A 16,469-nucleotide genomic window follows, 5' to 3' on the forward strand; every position below is an offset into this window, starting at 1 on the left:
CACCCCTACACGCGCCAGGGCCGTCCCCTGCCCTCCCCTCCCCAACTCCCTCCGGGCCCAGACCCTCCTCCCGCCCCAAGACCGAGCCCGCCGCCCAGGCCGCCCTCGGATCGACCGGGCCCGCGCAGGCCCCCACCCCAGGAGCACCATGTTCCCCCGCCCGCTGACCCCGCTGGCGGCCCCAAATGGCGCCGAGCCCCTGGGCCGGGCGCTGAGGCGGGCCCCTCTGGGCAGGGCCCGGGCGGGGCTGGGGGGGCCGCCCCTGCTGCTGCCGTCCATGCTGATGTTCGCGGTGATCGTGGCCTCCAGCGGGCTGCTGCTCATGATCGAGCGGGGCATCCTGGCCGAGATGAAGCCCCTGCCCCTGCACCCGCCAGGCCGCGAGGGCGCAGCCTGGCGCGGGAAAGCCCCCAAGCCTGGGGGCCTGTCCCTGAGTGCTGGGGACGCGGACTTGCAAGTGCGGCAGGACGTCCGGAACAGGACCCTGCGGGCGGTGTGCGGACAGGCGGGCATGCCCCGGGACCCCTGGGACTTGCCGGTGGGGCAGCGGCGCACCCTGCTGCGCCACATCCTCGTAAGTGACCGTTACCGCTTCCTCTACTGCTACGTCCCCAAGGTGGCCTGCTCTAACTGGAAGCGGGTGCTAAAGGTGCTGGCGGGTGTCCTGGACAGCGTGGACGTCCGCCTCAAGATGGACCACCGCAGTGACCTGGTGTTCCTGGCAGACCTGCGGCCTGAGGAGATTCGCTACCGCCTGCAGCACTACTTTAAGTTCCTGTTTGTGCGGGACCCCTTGGAACGCCTCCTCTCTGCCTACCGCAACAAGTTTGGCGAGATCCGAGAGTACCAGCAACGCTACGGGGCTGAGATAGTGAGGCGGTACAGGGCTGGAGCGGGGCCCAGCCCCGCAGGCGACGATGTCACATTCCCCGAGTTCCTGAGATACCTGGTGGACGAAGACCCTGAGCGCATGAATGAGCATTGGATGCCCGTGTACCACCTGTGCCAGCCTTGTGCCGTGCACTATGACTTTGTGGGCTCCTATGAGAGGTTGGAGGCTGATGCCAATCAGGTGCTGGAGTGGGTACGGGCACCACCCCACGTCCAATTTCCAGCTCGCCAGGCCTGGTACCGGCCGGCCAGTCCCGAAAGCCTGCATTACCACTTGTGCAGTGCCCCCCGGGCCCTGCTGCACGATGTGCTGCCTAAGTATATCCTGGACTTCTCCCTCTTTGCCTACCCACTGCCTAATGTCACCAAGGAGGCATGTCAGCAGTGACCACAGGCTGTGGGGCCAGCAGCTGGTGGGGACTGGTTTCAACGCCAGCTTCCTGTGCTTCTGCCTGTCATTCGGAGAAACCCTGGCTCTGGGGCTTGGGGCTTCTCAGGATGCCTGGATGGCAGAGACTGCCCTCAGAAGTTCCTTGTCCAGGGTGGGTGCCCACAGTGACTCAGAGGACAGGGCTAGGCAGGAGACTTGCTGCTCCTCATTGTGGGGGGTCTCTTGGGGGACAGACACCAGTTTGCCAGTGAAGCAACATACCTGATCTAAAGACTGGCTCCAGATCCCAGGCTGCTGGGATTACGCAGTCCACTTGGTCTACCTTAATTTAACCTGTGGCCAAACTCAGAGATGGTACCAGCCAGGGGCAAGCATGACCAGAGCCAGGGGACCCTGTGGCTCTGATCCCCCATTTATTCAACCCATGTGCCTCAGGACTGGAGTGAGTAATCATACCTTATAAATGACTTTTGTGCCTTTCTGCTCCAGACTCAAAATTTCCTGCACCTGCCAGTTCTTTCCATTTTTCCAACGAAAGGAAAACGGAAGCAGGGTCCTTGCCTGGTAGCTCCAGGACCCAGCTGTGCAGGCACCCAAAGACCCGCTGTGCCCAGCCTCTTCCTTGAATTCTAGGAACCTCTTCCCTAATTCTCCCTTCCCTTCCCTACAAGGCCTTTGAGGTTGTGACTATGGCTGGTATATCTGGCTGCCATTTTTCTGATGCATTTATTTAAAATTTGTACTTTTTGATAGAACCCTTGTAAGGGCTTTGTTTTCCTAGTAGCTGACTTTTTAATAAAGCAGTTTTATATATAAGGTGAACATTTCTGTGATTTCCCTTGGAGCTCCTGTGGGCCCAGCAGATCTCCTCGATATCTGTCTCCCCATGTCAGGGGAGGCAGCCTGTAGGTAGAGAAAGTAAGGTATAACTTGGTTGGGTTGGTCCAGTGGGCCATTGCCTTTCCATGGAGACTTTGGGGGCTTTCTAATAGGTTATACCAGATCACAGACTCAGATTCTGGGATGTCACCAAAGGGCAAGCCCAGTTAGGAATGGTCTCAGGTCCAGGGCATACCTACTTGCATTATTCCCTAAAAAAGTAGGTGGGTAGGAGATACAGGATCTTCCTCCTCTTATTCAAGAAGAGTTGAACAAGAAGGTCCCCCAGAACACTTTCTTTCTTTTTTTTTTTTTGAGTCGGAGTCTCAATGTATTGCCCAAGCTGGAGTGCAGTAGCACCATCTTGGCTCACTGCAACTTCCACCTCCCGGGTTCAAGTGATTCTCATGCCTCAGCCACCCAAGTAGCTGGGATGACAACAGGGACATGCCACCACACCTGGCTAATTTTTGTATTTTTAGTAGAGATAGGGTTTTGCCATGTTGGCCAGGCTGGTCTCAAACTCCTGACCTCAGGTGATCTGCCCACCTCAGCCCCCGCAAAGTGCTAGGATTACAGGTGTGAACCACCGCACCTGGCCCCGGACCATTTTCAAAAGAAAAAATTGTGTGAGCAAGGAGATTTTTTCTGGCATTACAAGGAAGGCAGGCAAAGAGGTTGAGTGAGGGTCAGGCTCTTGTTGTCTTAGGTCCAGAGAAAGTTGTGGAAGGAATACAGTTGGAGCAGCAGAGGACAGGCTTCAGTATGGCCCATTGCCCTATTGCTCTCCAGAGATCCCAGGCCCACCAGGAGTTGCTGGGCCCATGGGAGAGATGCAAGGGCAGACATGGCCATTCTCTGTTAGCCCTATTTCACATGCCCCTAGTGGGAACTGCTGTACTTTAGGGACCTGAGGCTATGGTAAGAGGTGGGGTCCAAGGAAGGGAGGCAGGGAGGGCCCCCTTACAGGTGCTGCCTGTCCCTAGCTTTGCTATTGGTTGGACTTTGGAGAGGAAAACTAATGCTATTTCCCAAATTTGGGGTAGGGGGCTTCTATGGGCACTTATGGCTCTCCACCATGACTCATCAGGCCATGTTGCTTCCAGGAGGCCTTACCTGACCCCCTGTCTGGCTCAGACGTCCTTCTTCAGAGTCCCCTTGGCTCTGGGGACTTTACCTAGACCGATCAAGTCCCAGCCTTATTCCTCACCAGCTGCCTACCTATCTCTCAGAGCCTCTGTTTTCTCCAGTGTGTCGTGGGAATGAAAACACTGATCTCATGCAGGTTGCTGGGGTAGGAGGGAGTTAATGAAAACAAGATGAATAAAAGGGCCCATCCCTGCACCTGGCTCAGTGGATGTTCTTTTGGATGCTGATTGAACACCTGACCCCTCAGAGGCCTGTGGGGATGAGGCAGAAGCCAGGACACTGTGTCCGGCCCAGCACTGGAGATCACTACTACCTCTGGACAGGGCCCCTTTGACCTCTGGGTTTACTTCCTCTACCAATGAGTCAGTCCTTCTCTGAGTTTCCGACCCCTCAGGACCCCCGTACTGCACCCTCTTTTTCCTCCTTGCCTGGGACCTTTAGTGGCTCCAGACATACAGCAGCTAATCAGTCCCCCTAACTGGGGCCTGCAGCACAAACAGAGAACCTGGAGAACAAACACTGGGGCCAGCTGCTGTACTCACTCCATTTAATCCTCACAACAGTCACGTGCCGGTGGGGTCATTCTGTTTTACAGACATGGAAACTGGCGCAGAGAGGACAAATAACCCGCCGAAAGTGTCCAACCCAGGTCTGTCTGCCTCCCAAATAGGAGGCAGGGAGGAAAGGAAGAAGGCTTATGGAAGGTGTGGGTAAAGAGAAGAAGGAATAGGAAAGCGAAGTTAGAGGAAGGGTAGGTGGGGTTGTAGTCAGGAGTATTTGCAAACACTCTCCTTCCTCAGTTTTTTCATTCCCTCATTTGCAAAGAACCCAGTTGAGCCCAGCTGACTTTTACCAGTTCCTGCCCTGGAGGAGTGGGAGACAGAGCATGCTCTTGATGTGGTTAATTTATTGGCTACTCTCCTCCCAGGCAGAAAAGGGGTGCTGGGCCATAGAGCATCCTGACAGCCACAACTGGACACCTGTGGTGTGGGGAGAAGTGTGTGGGGAAGAGGAGAGAGAGGGACAGGGAAGACAAATGCCACCTTCTGGGTCATTATTTTTCCTCTAGTCAGCCCCTGAGGAAAATAATTTGTCATCTAGCTTCCTTTCAGGAAAACAGACTTCTTAAAAGAAGCTGCCAAGGAGGTGGCATAGAAATGTGGCGTCCAGCGGGCCCTGGTGAGACCTGCTTTATGCTGGGTACCCAGGCCAGAGCTGGAGGCACTACTGGCTGTGGGTCACCGGGGCGGGGGTGGGGGCATTCTCAGGACTGGACGCCTGGACTGTGTCTTCTGGGGATTCCTCCTTTTCCTTTTTTTTTTCTTTTCTTTTTGAGACAGAGTCTTGCTCTGTCACCCAGGCTGGAGTGCAGTGGTGTAATCTCGGCTCACTGCAACCTCCGCTTCCCAGGTTCAAGCAATTCTTCTGCCTCAGCCTCCCAAGCAGCTGGGACTACAGGCGCCTGCCACTGTGCCCAGCTAATTTTTGTATTTTTAGTAGAGATGGGGTTTTACCGTATTGTCCAGGCTGGTCTCGAACTCCTGACCTTGTGATCTGTCCTCCTCAGCCTCCCAAAGTGCTGGGATTACAGGCGTGAGCCACCACACCTGGCGGATTCATCCTCTTCATTGCGTCTGCTCTGGTTTCCTACCCTCTGGAGCCATGCCCTACCCTACCGCCTGTCCCCTCAAAAGACAAGGGGCCCCTTTAGAACTTACTCCCCGGACAACCCAACCCAGGTCCCCTAGGCACAGGGGCAGTTAACTTCTCTCACAGCTGAGGCCTATGAACAAAGGGAAGGGGAGGAGCCCAAAGCAGGCGGGCCTTCCTGTCTCGACCCTGATTCTACTTCCAGGCTCCACTTCTCGTCCATTTCTCATCTCATCTGAAGGTACTGCCCAGAAACCACCTTAAATTTGGAGGCTCTTCCCGCTCCTTTTCCCACTCTCGCCTCTGCCCCCACACCCCAGGAGCAACACACCACACAGGGCCCCTTCAGGACACAACACGATAAGGGCAGAGGCGGGCAGCTGACCCACCCCCCTGGGTGAACACTGAACCCTCACCTTTCCATGGGCCTATCACCACAGGGCCAAGCTCCCAAGACCCCCGCTCAGGATGGATCTTTCTTTTCTTTTCTTTTTTTTTTTTTTGAAACAGGGTCTTGCCCTGTTGCCCAGGCTAAAGTGCAGTGGTGCAATTATGGCTCACTGCAGCCTCAACTTCCCAGGCTCAAGAAATCCTCCCACCTCAGCCTCCTGAGTGGCTGGACTACAGGTGTACACCACTATGCCCGGCTAATTTTTTCTATTTTTTCTAGAGACTTGGTGTTGCCCAGGCTGCAAGGATCTTTGTTTTTGAACGAGCCCCTGCCTGGCTCTAAATAAGAGGAAGACATTCTTTCTCTTCCTAAAGAGAAAGACTAATAATGAACAGTAGCTACTGTGAACTGAGAGTACCCATGCCGGTGCTTTACATGCGTCATCCTCTCCATTCTTACAACCCAACAAGGTAAGTAAAATTATTTCCATTTTCTAGATGAGGAAATTGAGCCAAAGTGACTTGCCCAAAATTGATGGCGGGGTTGGGATTAAAACTCAGCTCCAGTTAAGGTTTTTCTTTTTCTACTTTTGTTCCTAACTTTTGGGTTCAGGGGATACATGTGCAGATTTGTTCCATGGGTCAATTGTGTATTGCAGGGGTTTGGTATACAAATTATTTCCTTGCCCAGGTAATGAGCATAGTACTCACTGAGCAGTTTTTGGATCTTCACTCTCCTCCCACCTTTCATCCTCAAGTGGTCCCAGTGCCCACTGTTTTCTTCTTTGCGGACATGCTTACTCAATGTTTAGCTCCCACTTACAGGTGAGACTGTAAAGTATTTGGTTTTCTGTTGCTGGTGTTAATTTTCTTAGGATAATAGCCTCTAGCTCCATCCATGTTGCTACAAAGGACATGATTTTGCTCTTTTCTATGGCTGTGTAGTATTCTATGGTGTGTATGTACCACATTTTCTTTAACCAGTCCACTGCTGTCCATTTAAGGTTTGTTCCCCTCAAAATGAATATGCATTATAAACTACCCAGCTTATTGGATTTGCTGATGTGCCTCATGTTCCTTCTCTCTGATTTGTGTACCCTTCTCCAGCCCTCCTTCTCAACACTGCACAAATGATTCTGTTCACAAGTCTCTCCGGCTATTATAAAATCCCTTAGGTTTGCCTACCTGAAGATCAGCTTTCCAGTACTGTTGGACCCAGACCATGAATGTACTAGACTATTAGTTCAGATCCTCTGAGAAGCAGATACAAAGACAGAATTAGATGTGCAAGAGGTTTATTGGAGAAAACACCTGTGAAGGATAAAGGAGAAGGGAGGAGCAGTGGCAGAAAGAGCCTACATTTGTGAAAGGAGAGAAGGAAGGAAGCATTGGGTAGGAAGAGTCTCAGATTACAGTGCATCTTGAGAAAGTCTCTGTAAGGCCAGTGGAGAATCACAGGCAAACATTGCCTATTAGAGGGTTTCTCTGTGGGCAGAAATGGTGCAGCATTAGCACCCCAGGCATGTTCAGGCGTTGGATAGAAGCAGCCAGGGGAAACCTGAATATTGAGCCAGACAGAAAGGTGTGGCAGCCGGAGGCTCTCAGCCAGCTGCACTTCTCACAGCAAGTTCTCTTGAAGAACAAGCTGAGCAGTGCACCTCTGCGCAGACCTGGCATGTCTGCTGTGACTTATGGGAGTTGGCCCCCAGGGGTTTTGTTGACACAGTGACCTTTCGAACAACCAGAAAACAGTTGTGGGCCTAGCAAGAGCTCTCGGTGTCCTAGGGGTACCGAACTAAACTCTCCCCATGGCCATCCCCTGGCTTTNCCCCAGGGGTTTTGTTGACACAGTGACCTTTCGAACAACCAGAAAACAGTTGTGGGCCTAGCAAGAGCTCTCGGTGTCCTAGGGGTACCGAACTAAACTCTCCCCCATGGCCATCCCCTGGCTTTATAGCTGGACCACTGCCTCTGCCCTCTTTTTTTTTTTTTTTTTTTGAAACTGTCTTGCTCTGTTGTCCAGGGTGGAGTGCAGTGGCATGATCTCGGCTCACTGCTATCTCCACCTCCTAGGTTCCAGCATTTCTTGTGCCTTAGCCTCCCGAGTAGCTGGGACTACAGGTGTGTGCCACCATGCTCCGCTAATTTTTGTATTTTTAGTAAAGATGGGGTTTCGCCATGTTGGCCAGGCTGGTCTTGAACTCCTAACCTCAAGTGATCCACCCACCTTGGCCTCCCAAAGTGCTGGGATTACAGATGTGAGCCACCACACCTGGCCTCTGCCCTTCATTTGACCATGGAAGACATGTACCATCACTGTGCTGAAATACTCATGCTATAATATTCAGGACATTTTCTTTGCAATTTACCCAACTCACTGCAGGTTTTGATTATGTTTGGTTTATGTCTTTGTCATTAATTGGTGGATATTGATGCTTACCTTTGTCTACTTTCCTCTCTCATAGGCTCACATCCTTAGCTGGGGTGGAGGGAGCAGACTCACTCAGAGGCCAAATCTAGATGCTAGTGTCATGGACCTTTCCAGGATATAGTCCAATCTTATTCTCAATGTGATTATCTGGCTGGACTTAAACTCCAGGGACAGCCTGAGAGGGAAGGGAAGTTCCCTCAAAGAGAGTGTCCAGGGACCTGCATACATGTGAATGTCAGATTTTCTGTAGCGTCCTTCTACTGAGCTCTTCAGCTCATCACTGCCTGATCCTTGCTTCAGCAGAGGACTCATCTACAGAGGAGAACTCATAGAGGCAAAGGGAGTCACAGGATCAGCCCTGATCTGCCACTGTGAGGGGACAAGGAGGACCAAGTTCAGGCCAGGTCATTTACTGCCCCCTGAGCCCTCTAGCAGGAAAGCTGTGCCAGCCTCAGCCTTGGGGTAGGGCACTGGGGAGCAGAAAGAGATGAGGAACTTCAAGGGTTCGAGAAGGAGGAGCCATTCCTGCCAGTGGCCCAGCAGTGGCCCCAGACTTGCTGGGCTGCTGCCTCACTGCCTGGTTGCAGATGGAGAAAAGCAGATATTCAGCCTCACAGCAGCCCAAGGAGCAGAAGCCCACCAAGCATCACCTGATTATTTTTCTGTTCTCAGTGCTAGAGAGACTGAGCTGCCTCTGTGAATCCCACCAGAGCCCACGGGCAGCAGAGTCCTCAGAATCCAAGCATCGTGGCCAGAGGGGCCACCAGAGCAGAGGAGTCCGTGAGAAGTGGAGATCAGGCTGGGCTCTTAATGTGCTGCTTTGAAGGGCCACAGGCTGCCTGGTGGAAGGCACTGGAAACAGACCCAAGAATAGGGGGGTTGGTTGGGTGGGGCCAGTCTTTCTGGTTGAGGAGCTAAGCAGAGTTGGGGGTCAGCTGACTCCTGGCAGCACAGGCACCCCTCTCTCCCCCATGAGAATTTATAATAAGCCTCTTCCGTAGGAGCTGACAGACACAGTGGCAGGCCAGTCTCCTGGAAGTTCTGCTGCCTGGGTACAGGTGTCCAGTAATAAAAAAAAAGAGAGCTTTTCTGACAGATGAAAGAATGAGCTGGCCTAACTATGGCAGGAAAGCCAGAAAGGAAAACGCTAGCCCCTGTGCAACTTTTGGGGAGGGGTATTTGAGTTTTGCCCACTGAGACTATCCTCAAACCAGGTACCAACAGATAAAAAAATGACTAGATAGAGGACTGGGGGAGCAATGGCCACAGAGGAGGATGAGAAAAGGAAGGAGGCCCATAATTGCAGCTCAGATGCTGGCCCTCCCTGAGGCCTTTCTCAGCTACTGACTAGTTAGCCTTTTCTTCCTCTGAAGTCCCATGGTTCCTAGTGCATACTTCTAGGACAGCTTTCAACCCATGCTGTTACTTGTCTATCCTACAAACTGAGGCTTTCCAAAGGCAAGAGCCAGGTCTTCTCTTTGTACTTGGTACATAGTAGTAGCAAGTGTGTGATAAATGTTGAATCAGTGGAAGGCCTGATGATTGATTGGATGGAGGGAGAGGTATGTGTGTAACACGTGTGAATGGAAGGATGGATGACCAGGTAGATAAGTAGTTGGATGGATAAATGGATTAATGGAATGATGGATGGGAAGAGGAACTTCTGCAGGAAGAGAAATCACAAATCTCAATGAACATCTGGTGGTTGGCATATTGCCTCTTAAAATGAGACAACTGGAAGGAAGGAGAGATGTTCCACTAAAGAAGCAATAGCAGGAGCTTGGGGTCCAGGATGGAAGAAGTGGTCAAGGCAGGGCTGGGTCCTGGGCTTGGCTTCTGATGGTTGTTGGAGTCTCTTGGTTATAAAGGAGACAGAGCAAGCAGATTCTGGTATTCTAGTCCAGGTGCTACCACAAGCTTCTGATGATCTTGAGCAAGTCCCTTCTCTGAGTCTCAGTCTCCTCACCTGTCACCTTCACCACCTTATGTGATCTTGCAGACCACATGAGGAAGGGAGTTTTGCACAGCATAAAACTCCACGCACGGAAGAATGGAGTGCAGCAGTGGCATGAGAGCTTAGGAGTCAGGAAGTCCTAGATTCAGATTCTTGCTCTGTTGCTCCAGCACTTACTGGCTGGGCCAGCTGAACAAGCCTTTAAACCTTCTGTTTCCTCACAAGTGAAATGAACAAAATAATATCTATCTTGACGAATTGTTGTGAGGTTTCAAAATAAGTCACAGAAAGTGCCTGACATCCAATACATGGAAGCCAATATTACATACAATGGACTGATCAGGGCTGCTGTGTGTATCTGTGCAGCTGACACCAGGACACAGGCTGGGTCTCCAGAGGAAGGAAGGAACACCTCCTCATTCTCACAAAGGTACTGTCTGCTCTCTGAATTCTGCACCTAGGGGGCTGCCTCCAACAAGGCTGGGATGAAAAGTATCATCTTCAGCTCTAATTCCTTACCTTCCACAGAGAAGTCTGAAGGCCAGACTCTGAACTTGGCTGATGACCTAATCTGGTTGGGCCCAGACATCTTCCTCCCACAGTAGGAAGATCATGATGCCGCCATCTGAGGCGGGGGAGCCCTCTGTATCTGGGAGGACTGTTCACATTCCTTAAAGAGCCAGGCAGAGTGGGAAGCTCCAGCACTCAAAGTCCTGCCACCAGCCCATGCCAGAAGCCTGTCATTCCACCATTCTACGGCATTGTTCTCTTGGTTTAGGAAATCATCCCCATGTCGATGCAAAAGTCAGCTCATCATAGTAAGGAGCCACCATTTGCCGATTACTTCTTTGTGTCAGACCCTGCACTAAGAGGGGTCAGTACACCTTTTCCCTTTTCTTTATTTTGAAGATGCCCATTGAACTACTTTATAGTTATAACTATTTTATAACAATGAACATCCACGACCTAGATTCACCATTGAACATTTGCCATATTTGTTTTATCTCTCTCTATATGTATGTTAGGCTAAACCATTTCAGACTCCATTACAGACATCATGATGCTTCATCCCAAAAAACTTCTGCATGTGTCTCCTAAGGAAAAGAACACTCTGCTATCTAACTGAATACCGTACTCAACACTAAGGCATTTTACCTTAATACAACAGTATTATATAAGTCCACATTAAAATTTTCCCAGTTGCCTGAATAACATGTGTTATGACTTTAAAAAAAATCCAGGATTTAGGCAGGGCACGGTGGCTCATACCTGTAATCCCAACACTTGGGGAGGCCGAGGAGAGCAGATCACTTGAGATCAGGAGATAGAGACCAGCCTGGGCTACTTAGCAACACCCTATCTCTTAAAGAAAAAAAAATTCAGCTTTCAATCAAGGGTCATGTACTACATTTTGTTGTCACGGCTTCTCAGCCTCCTCTAATCGAAAACAGACTTCATTTGATTATTATTATTATTTTGGTCTTTCATACCATTGCCATTTTGAAGCATTCAAATCTGCTGTTTTGCAGAACATCCCTTAATTTAGATTTTCTGATGGCTTCCTCATGTCAGATTCCGGTGGACCTGCACATTTCATCCTCATAGTAACTCTGACAAGTTTTTTGACTCCATTTTATGGAAATAGGGGCTGAGGCTCAGAGAGGGCTGTCCCATGCTACTAAGAGGCTGCCCTGGGACTGGATGCTGGTAGTTTGCTTTGTGCCCTCATATGTCATACAGCTGTGATGTCTTAGCAGTTGGATTCTTTTTATGATGGCTTCATTTATCAGCCCCCTTTAGCACCTTGAACAGCCCCCTTTAGCCACAAATGAACAGCAGAGTTTGACAGGGTCTGGCTTGGGAGAAAGAAAGGTAATCCAGGGCAGGAGACACCTGCAACATACCATCTGCAGTGAGCCCTGGCCTCCATAGTCAGCCCTGTCTGGAACCCCTCCACCCCAAATGGTACTTTTAGGCTACCTTAGAAATATGACTTTCTCTGACCCTTCTAGACCTCCAGGGAAAGCGATGTATCACACACACACACACACACACACACACACACACACACACACACACAGTACTTAGGATGTAACAATCCTCTGGGTACAGTCATCACTGAATTCTGTCCTGTTGCCTAGCAACCCTAGGACATTTCAGCCCTTTCCAGCCAGAGAGTGGGTGGAGGGGGCAACCACATGGCTGGCTGGTACCTTCTTACTCTGGGGGTCTCCTCATGATCAGTTGCTTAACAGCCACGGTGGTCCTTGCACTCTGGGGAGTTACCTTCCTACTCCCAGGGGATGAGCAATCTCTTTAAGGTCTTTCCTCCTGGGTTGGGAGCCACACAAGTATGCCATGGAATATGGAGCTCCTCTCTGGGCAGAGTGCCTGAGAGCTAAGGGGAGGATGACACCTCCCCCTGCAGTGACTCTTTAAGAGAAAAGGGTGAAAGGAGAAGATCCAGGTAAGAACCTCATCATGCCAGGAGAGTTAAGCTTCTCACAGAATGGTTCCACAGACATTCAGAGACCTGCTGGCCAGGAGTGCTGGGTTTGGGGCCTGGCCATGCTGCTCCGTGAAAGGAGAGAGATGGATGGTCCATATGCCTGGGCAGATCCTAATTATCCAAGTCTGCAGTTACTCTTGAATATATGTGTATTACTTTAACCCTCTTGTTTGGGTAAAGTTTAGGCCAAGCATCATTACCTGGGGTGTTCAGGACCCCTTAGGGGTCTGTGGACAGAATTCAGGGTATTGGTAAAGTTGGGGCGGGGAGTTACCCATTTTCACTAACTTCTTCTGAAATATATAAAATATTTTATGAAATAGTAAAATCTGTGACTTTGTCATTTATAGAAATCATAGATTTTTTATATAACTTTACAGTTGTTGAAATGTCAATTATACTCACCACCACTTAGAAATTAAGGGAATTGGCCGGGCATGGTGGCTCACACCTATAATCCCAGCACTTTGGGAGGCCGAGGCGGGCAGATCACGAGGTCAGGAGATCAAGACCATCCTGGCTAACATGGTGAAACCTCATCTCTACTAAAAGTACAAAAAAATTAGCCTGGCGTGGTGGCGGGTGCCTGTAGTCCCAGCTACTCAGAAGGCTGAGGCAGGAGAATGGCGTAAACCCGGGAGGCGGAGATGGCAGTGAGCTGAGATTGCGCCACAGCACTCTAGCCTGGGCGATAGAGCAAGACTCCATCTCAAAAACAAAAAACAAACAAAGAAAAAAAGAAATTACGGGAATTATTAAATCTGTCATGAGATCCTTCATGTGTTCATAGGTATAGTAGTCCCCTCTGCCCACGAGGGAAATGTTTCCAAGAGCCCCAGTGGAACTGTGACTAGTACCAAACCCAATATATACTATGTTTTTTTCTATACATACATTCGTAACTATGATAAAGTTTAATTTATATATGAGACATGGTAAGAGACTGACAACTATAACAATCATAAAATAAAGAAATTATATTGTAATAAAAACTGTATGAATGTGATATATCTCTCTTATTCTCAGAATATCTTATTGTACTATATTCTTGTGTTCTTCTTGTGAAGAGAAAGGGACAGTGTGGGATGGTGCCAGGTTCCATCATGCTACTCAGAATGGTGTGCAATTTAAAATTTATGAATTGTTTATTTCTGGCATTTCCCACTTCATATTTTTGGACCACGGTTGACTGCAAGTAACTGAAATTGCAGAAAGCAAAACCACAGATAAGGGGACAGTGAATGCTATACATATCAATATAGTATTATATAAAATATTTTTTAAATTTTGATAATTTCAATATAATTAGTTTCATTTGCAATCTGATGTGTTTTTTATGCAAGGCATTTTTCTGAGGCTTCAAACCACCAAAGGGGGCTGTGGTACAAAAAAGGTTAAGAGTCTTGGGTTTTTGTCAAACGAGGACTCAAGGAAGTATTTTTGGGAGTCTTCTACTTTTGAACTTTAAATATTGATAGTAATTAAACAAATTATTATATAATATTCCTAGTAGCTGGAATGACTGCCTTATACACTGCCACTCCACTGCCGTTTCTGAGTTTACATTGACAACAGAGGTGGAGCCAAGCAGTTCCACCCAAATTGTTCCATTCTAATTAGGAAAAAAACGGGCAGACCTAATAAGTAAATGGTGATGATATTTAAAAAGTGGTGGAGAAGTTGAGCCCTTAGCATAACGAAGTTGCTAAACTCAAAAAACGTGTACTCTACCGGTTGGCACCACAGTCAGGTGGGTAGAATTCAGTTGCAGAAAACACAGTATCATTTGCCATATAAAGTTAATGATGTTAATCTGAATTGTTTCTGTTGTAATTTTGTTTGATTTGTAAGTTTTGGGTTTTTTTACTTAGCATATGTGTCTGTAGCTTCATGTTTGTTCTTGCTTGAGTACATGCCCAGAGATCTGGGCATTTTTTCTTATTCTTTCATTGGGGGTACTTAACTCATGCACGAGAAATGCTGCACTCTGTTACTTACTGATAACTCTTCATGTTTCCCTCTTTATTTATTATTATTATTACTATTATTATTATTATTATTAAGATGGAGTCTCACTCTGTCGCCCAGGCTGGAGTACAGTGGCGTGATCTCAGCTCACTGCAAGCTCCGTCTCCCGGGTTCACGCCATTCTCCTGCCTCAGCCTCCCGAGTAGCTGGGACTACAGGCACCCGCCACCATGTCTGGCTAATTTTTTGTATTTTTAGTAGAGATGCGGTTTCACCATGTTAGCCAGGATGGTTCTGATCTCCTGACCTCATGATCCGCCCGCCTCAGGCTCCCAAAGTGCTGGGATTACAGGCATGAGCCTCTGCACCCAGCCGATATATTCTTTCTTAAATCTGTGGCCAGGCCTATAATTGTCATAATGAAAATTAGAAAACCTACGAAATGTCAGAGGATTCAACTTTAAAGTCTGTCTCAAAGGACTCAGAAAGTAGTGATTCACTTTGACCCCCTCAAAGATCAAATATCAAGCAATTTACCAGTTAGTGTTTTTAAATGGTGTGTAGCCCTTAGCGGACTCTAAGACCAATAAGATGGCATTGTCATTCCCAGAAGTGCAGACTCCTCTCTGTCCTGCTCCCCCACTAATCTTTTGAACATCCCAGCTGCTCACATTGCCCCCCGACAACATGGTAGCTTTTCCAATTGTTCTGGTGACCTCACTGTATGTTTCTGTGCTACTCAACAGTCTGTGGAGTGGTGGCCAGTCTTGGACAGTGCTCTAGTCCCATGACTGTGCCCTTCTTTGCGGGTAGCTTCCTCTTGGCATTGCCTCCTCCCTGCCCTCAGGAGACACTCTCTTCTCTGCCATCTTTCTCTGTGGTGTCATGTCCTTACTCAAAAATACAAGTCCCTGTATCACCACACCTGACTCCTTGATATCGGGTGGTTTCTCTTCTATCATTCCAGTTCTTGAAGTGTCTAGAAAGTTCAGTTTTACATTCCTTTTCTAGAAGAAACCTGGAAAATAAGTCTTCCAGGACCTGGCTGGAGGATACAGCTTGAGGAACATCACCCAGAAGAGCATTAAAGGATGTTTCTTTTTTTTTTTTTTTTTCCAAATCAATAGGTCTTTTATTGCATCATTTAAATATCACAAGTAGGTTTTAGGAGCCATCTGGCATCTTGTTTCTGTAGCTGGACAACTCTTAGATCTTAGTCATCAGCCTGCCTAACAGTTACTTTTTCAGAGACATAGATGCCATCCAAAATTTCCTGATATCCTTGTTTTAACTGTTGTGGCTTGCTGAATTTGAAACAAGCTGAGTGTCATTTCCTTCAAGGATTAATTTATCTTTCTGGGCTTGAGATACTGAACAAGCAACACCTGGTCTCATCTGAACCCTGCAGATGTATTTTTCACCCAAGAAATTTCGGATTTCCACAAGAGACCCATTCTCCTGGATAATGATGTTGATGGGGAAGTGAACATACACAGACCTCATCTTGTAACAGAAGCCCAGTGTAACACCCTTGATCATGTTCTGTACATGACTACAAATATGTCAAGCCAGAGCCTCTTTTTTTTTTTTTCTTTCCAATAAGACTGAGTTCTACATTGATGTGATTGAAATTCCTCCACAGGGTTGCTCTGGGGCCTTTTTTTTTTTTTTTTTTTAGACAGAGTCTCGCTCTGTTGCCCCGGCTGGAGTGCAATGGCCGGTTCTCAGCTCACTGAAAGCTCCGCCTCCTGGGTTTACGCCATTTTCCTGCCTCAGCCTCCCAAGTAGCTGGGACTACAGGTGCCCGCCACCCTGCCCGGCTAGTTTTTTGTATTTTTTAGTAGAGATGGGGTTTCACCATGTTAGCCAGGATGGTCTCGATCTCCTGACCTCGTGATCCGCCCGTCTCGGCCTCCCAAAGTGCTGGGATTACAGGCTTGAGCCACCGCGCCCGGCCGCTCTGGGGCCTTTCACGATAACTGTGTGTCCCTTTAGAGTAATGTCGACATTTTCTGGAATGTCGATAGTCTGATTGCTGAAAATGGTCTTCATTCTCACAGTAGACGTGGCAAAGAAAGACAGGATGTTTCTAGACCATGGTTTTGTTTTTGTTTTGTGATAAAAAAAACATGTAACATCAATTTACCCTCTTAACAATTTAAAAATGTACAGCACGGGCCAGGCGCGGCGGCTCCAGCCTGTAATCCCAGCACTTTGGGAGGCCGAGATGGGCGCATCACGAGGTCAGGAGATCGAG

At 48.8% G+C, this 16,469-nt stretch overlaps 1 protein-coding gene and 1 pseudogene across 1 annotated transcript; one reads left to right on the forward strand and one right to left on the reverse strand.

Annotated features, from left to right (window-relative positions):
- The first annotated feature begins 6 nt into the window (after positions 1-6).
- Positions 7-2,098, forward strand: CHST14 (carbohydrate sulfotransferase 14). The gene has a single exon (XM_017864040.1). The coding sequence runs from the start codon at positions 149-151 to the stop codon at positions 1,277-1,279; it is 1,131 nt and encodes a 376-aa protein (XP_017719529.1). The 5' UTR covers positions 7-148; the 3' UTR covers positions 1,280-2,098.
- Positions 2,099-15,425: 13,327 nt separating this feature from the next.
- Positions 15,426-16,264, reverse strand: LOC108523424 (60S ribosomal protein L9-like; annotated as a pseudogene).
- Between the last annotated feature and the right edge of the window lie 205 nt (positions 16,265-16,469).

Source organism: Rhinopithecus bieti, unplaced genomic scaffold (assembly GCF_001698545.2).
Source record: "Rhinopithecus bieti isolate Rb0 unplaced genomic scaffold, ASM169854v2 scaffold_74225, whole genome shotgun sequence".
Taxonomy (NCBI): Eukaryota; Metazoa; Chordata; class Mammalia; order Primates; family Cercopithecidae; genus Rhinopithecus; species Rhinopithecus bieti.

Bases quoted from the DNA above. Each gene is read 5' to 3' on its own strand.
- CHST14 (XM_017864040.1), top strand. From the start codon at position 149: ATGTTCCCCCGCCCGCTGACCCCGCTGGCGGCCCCAAATGGCGCCGAG.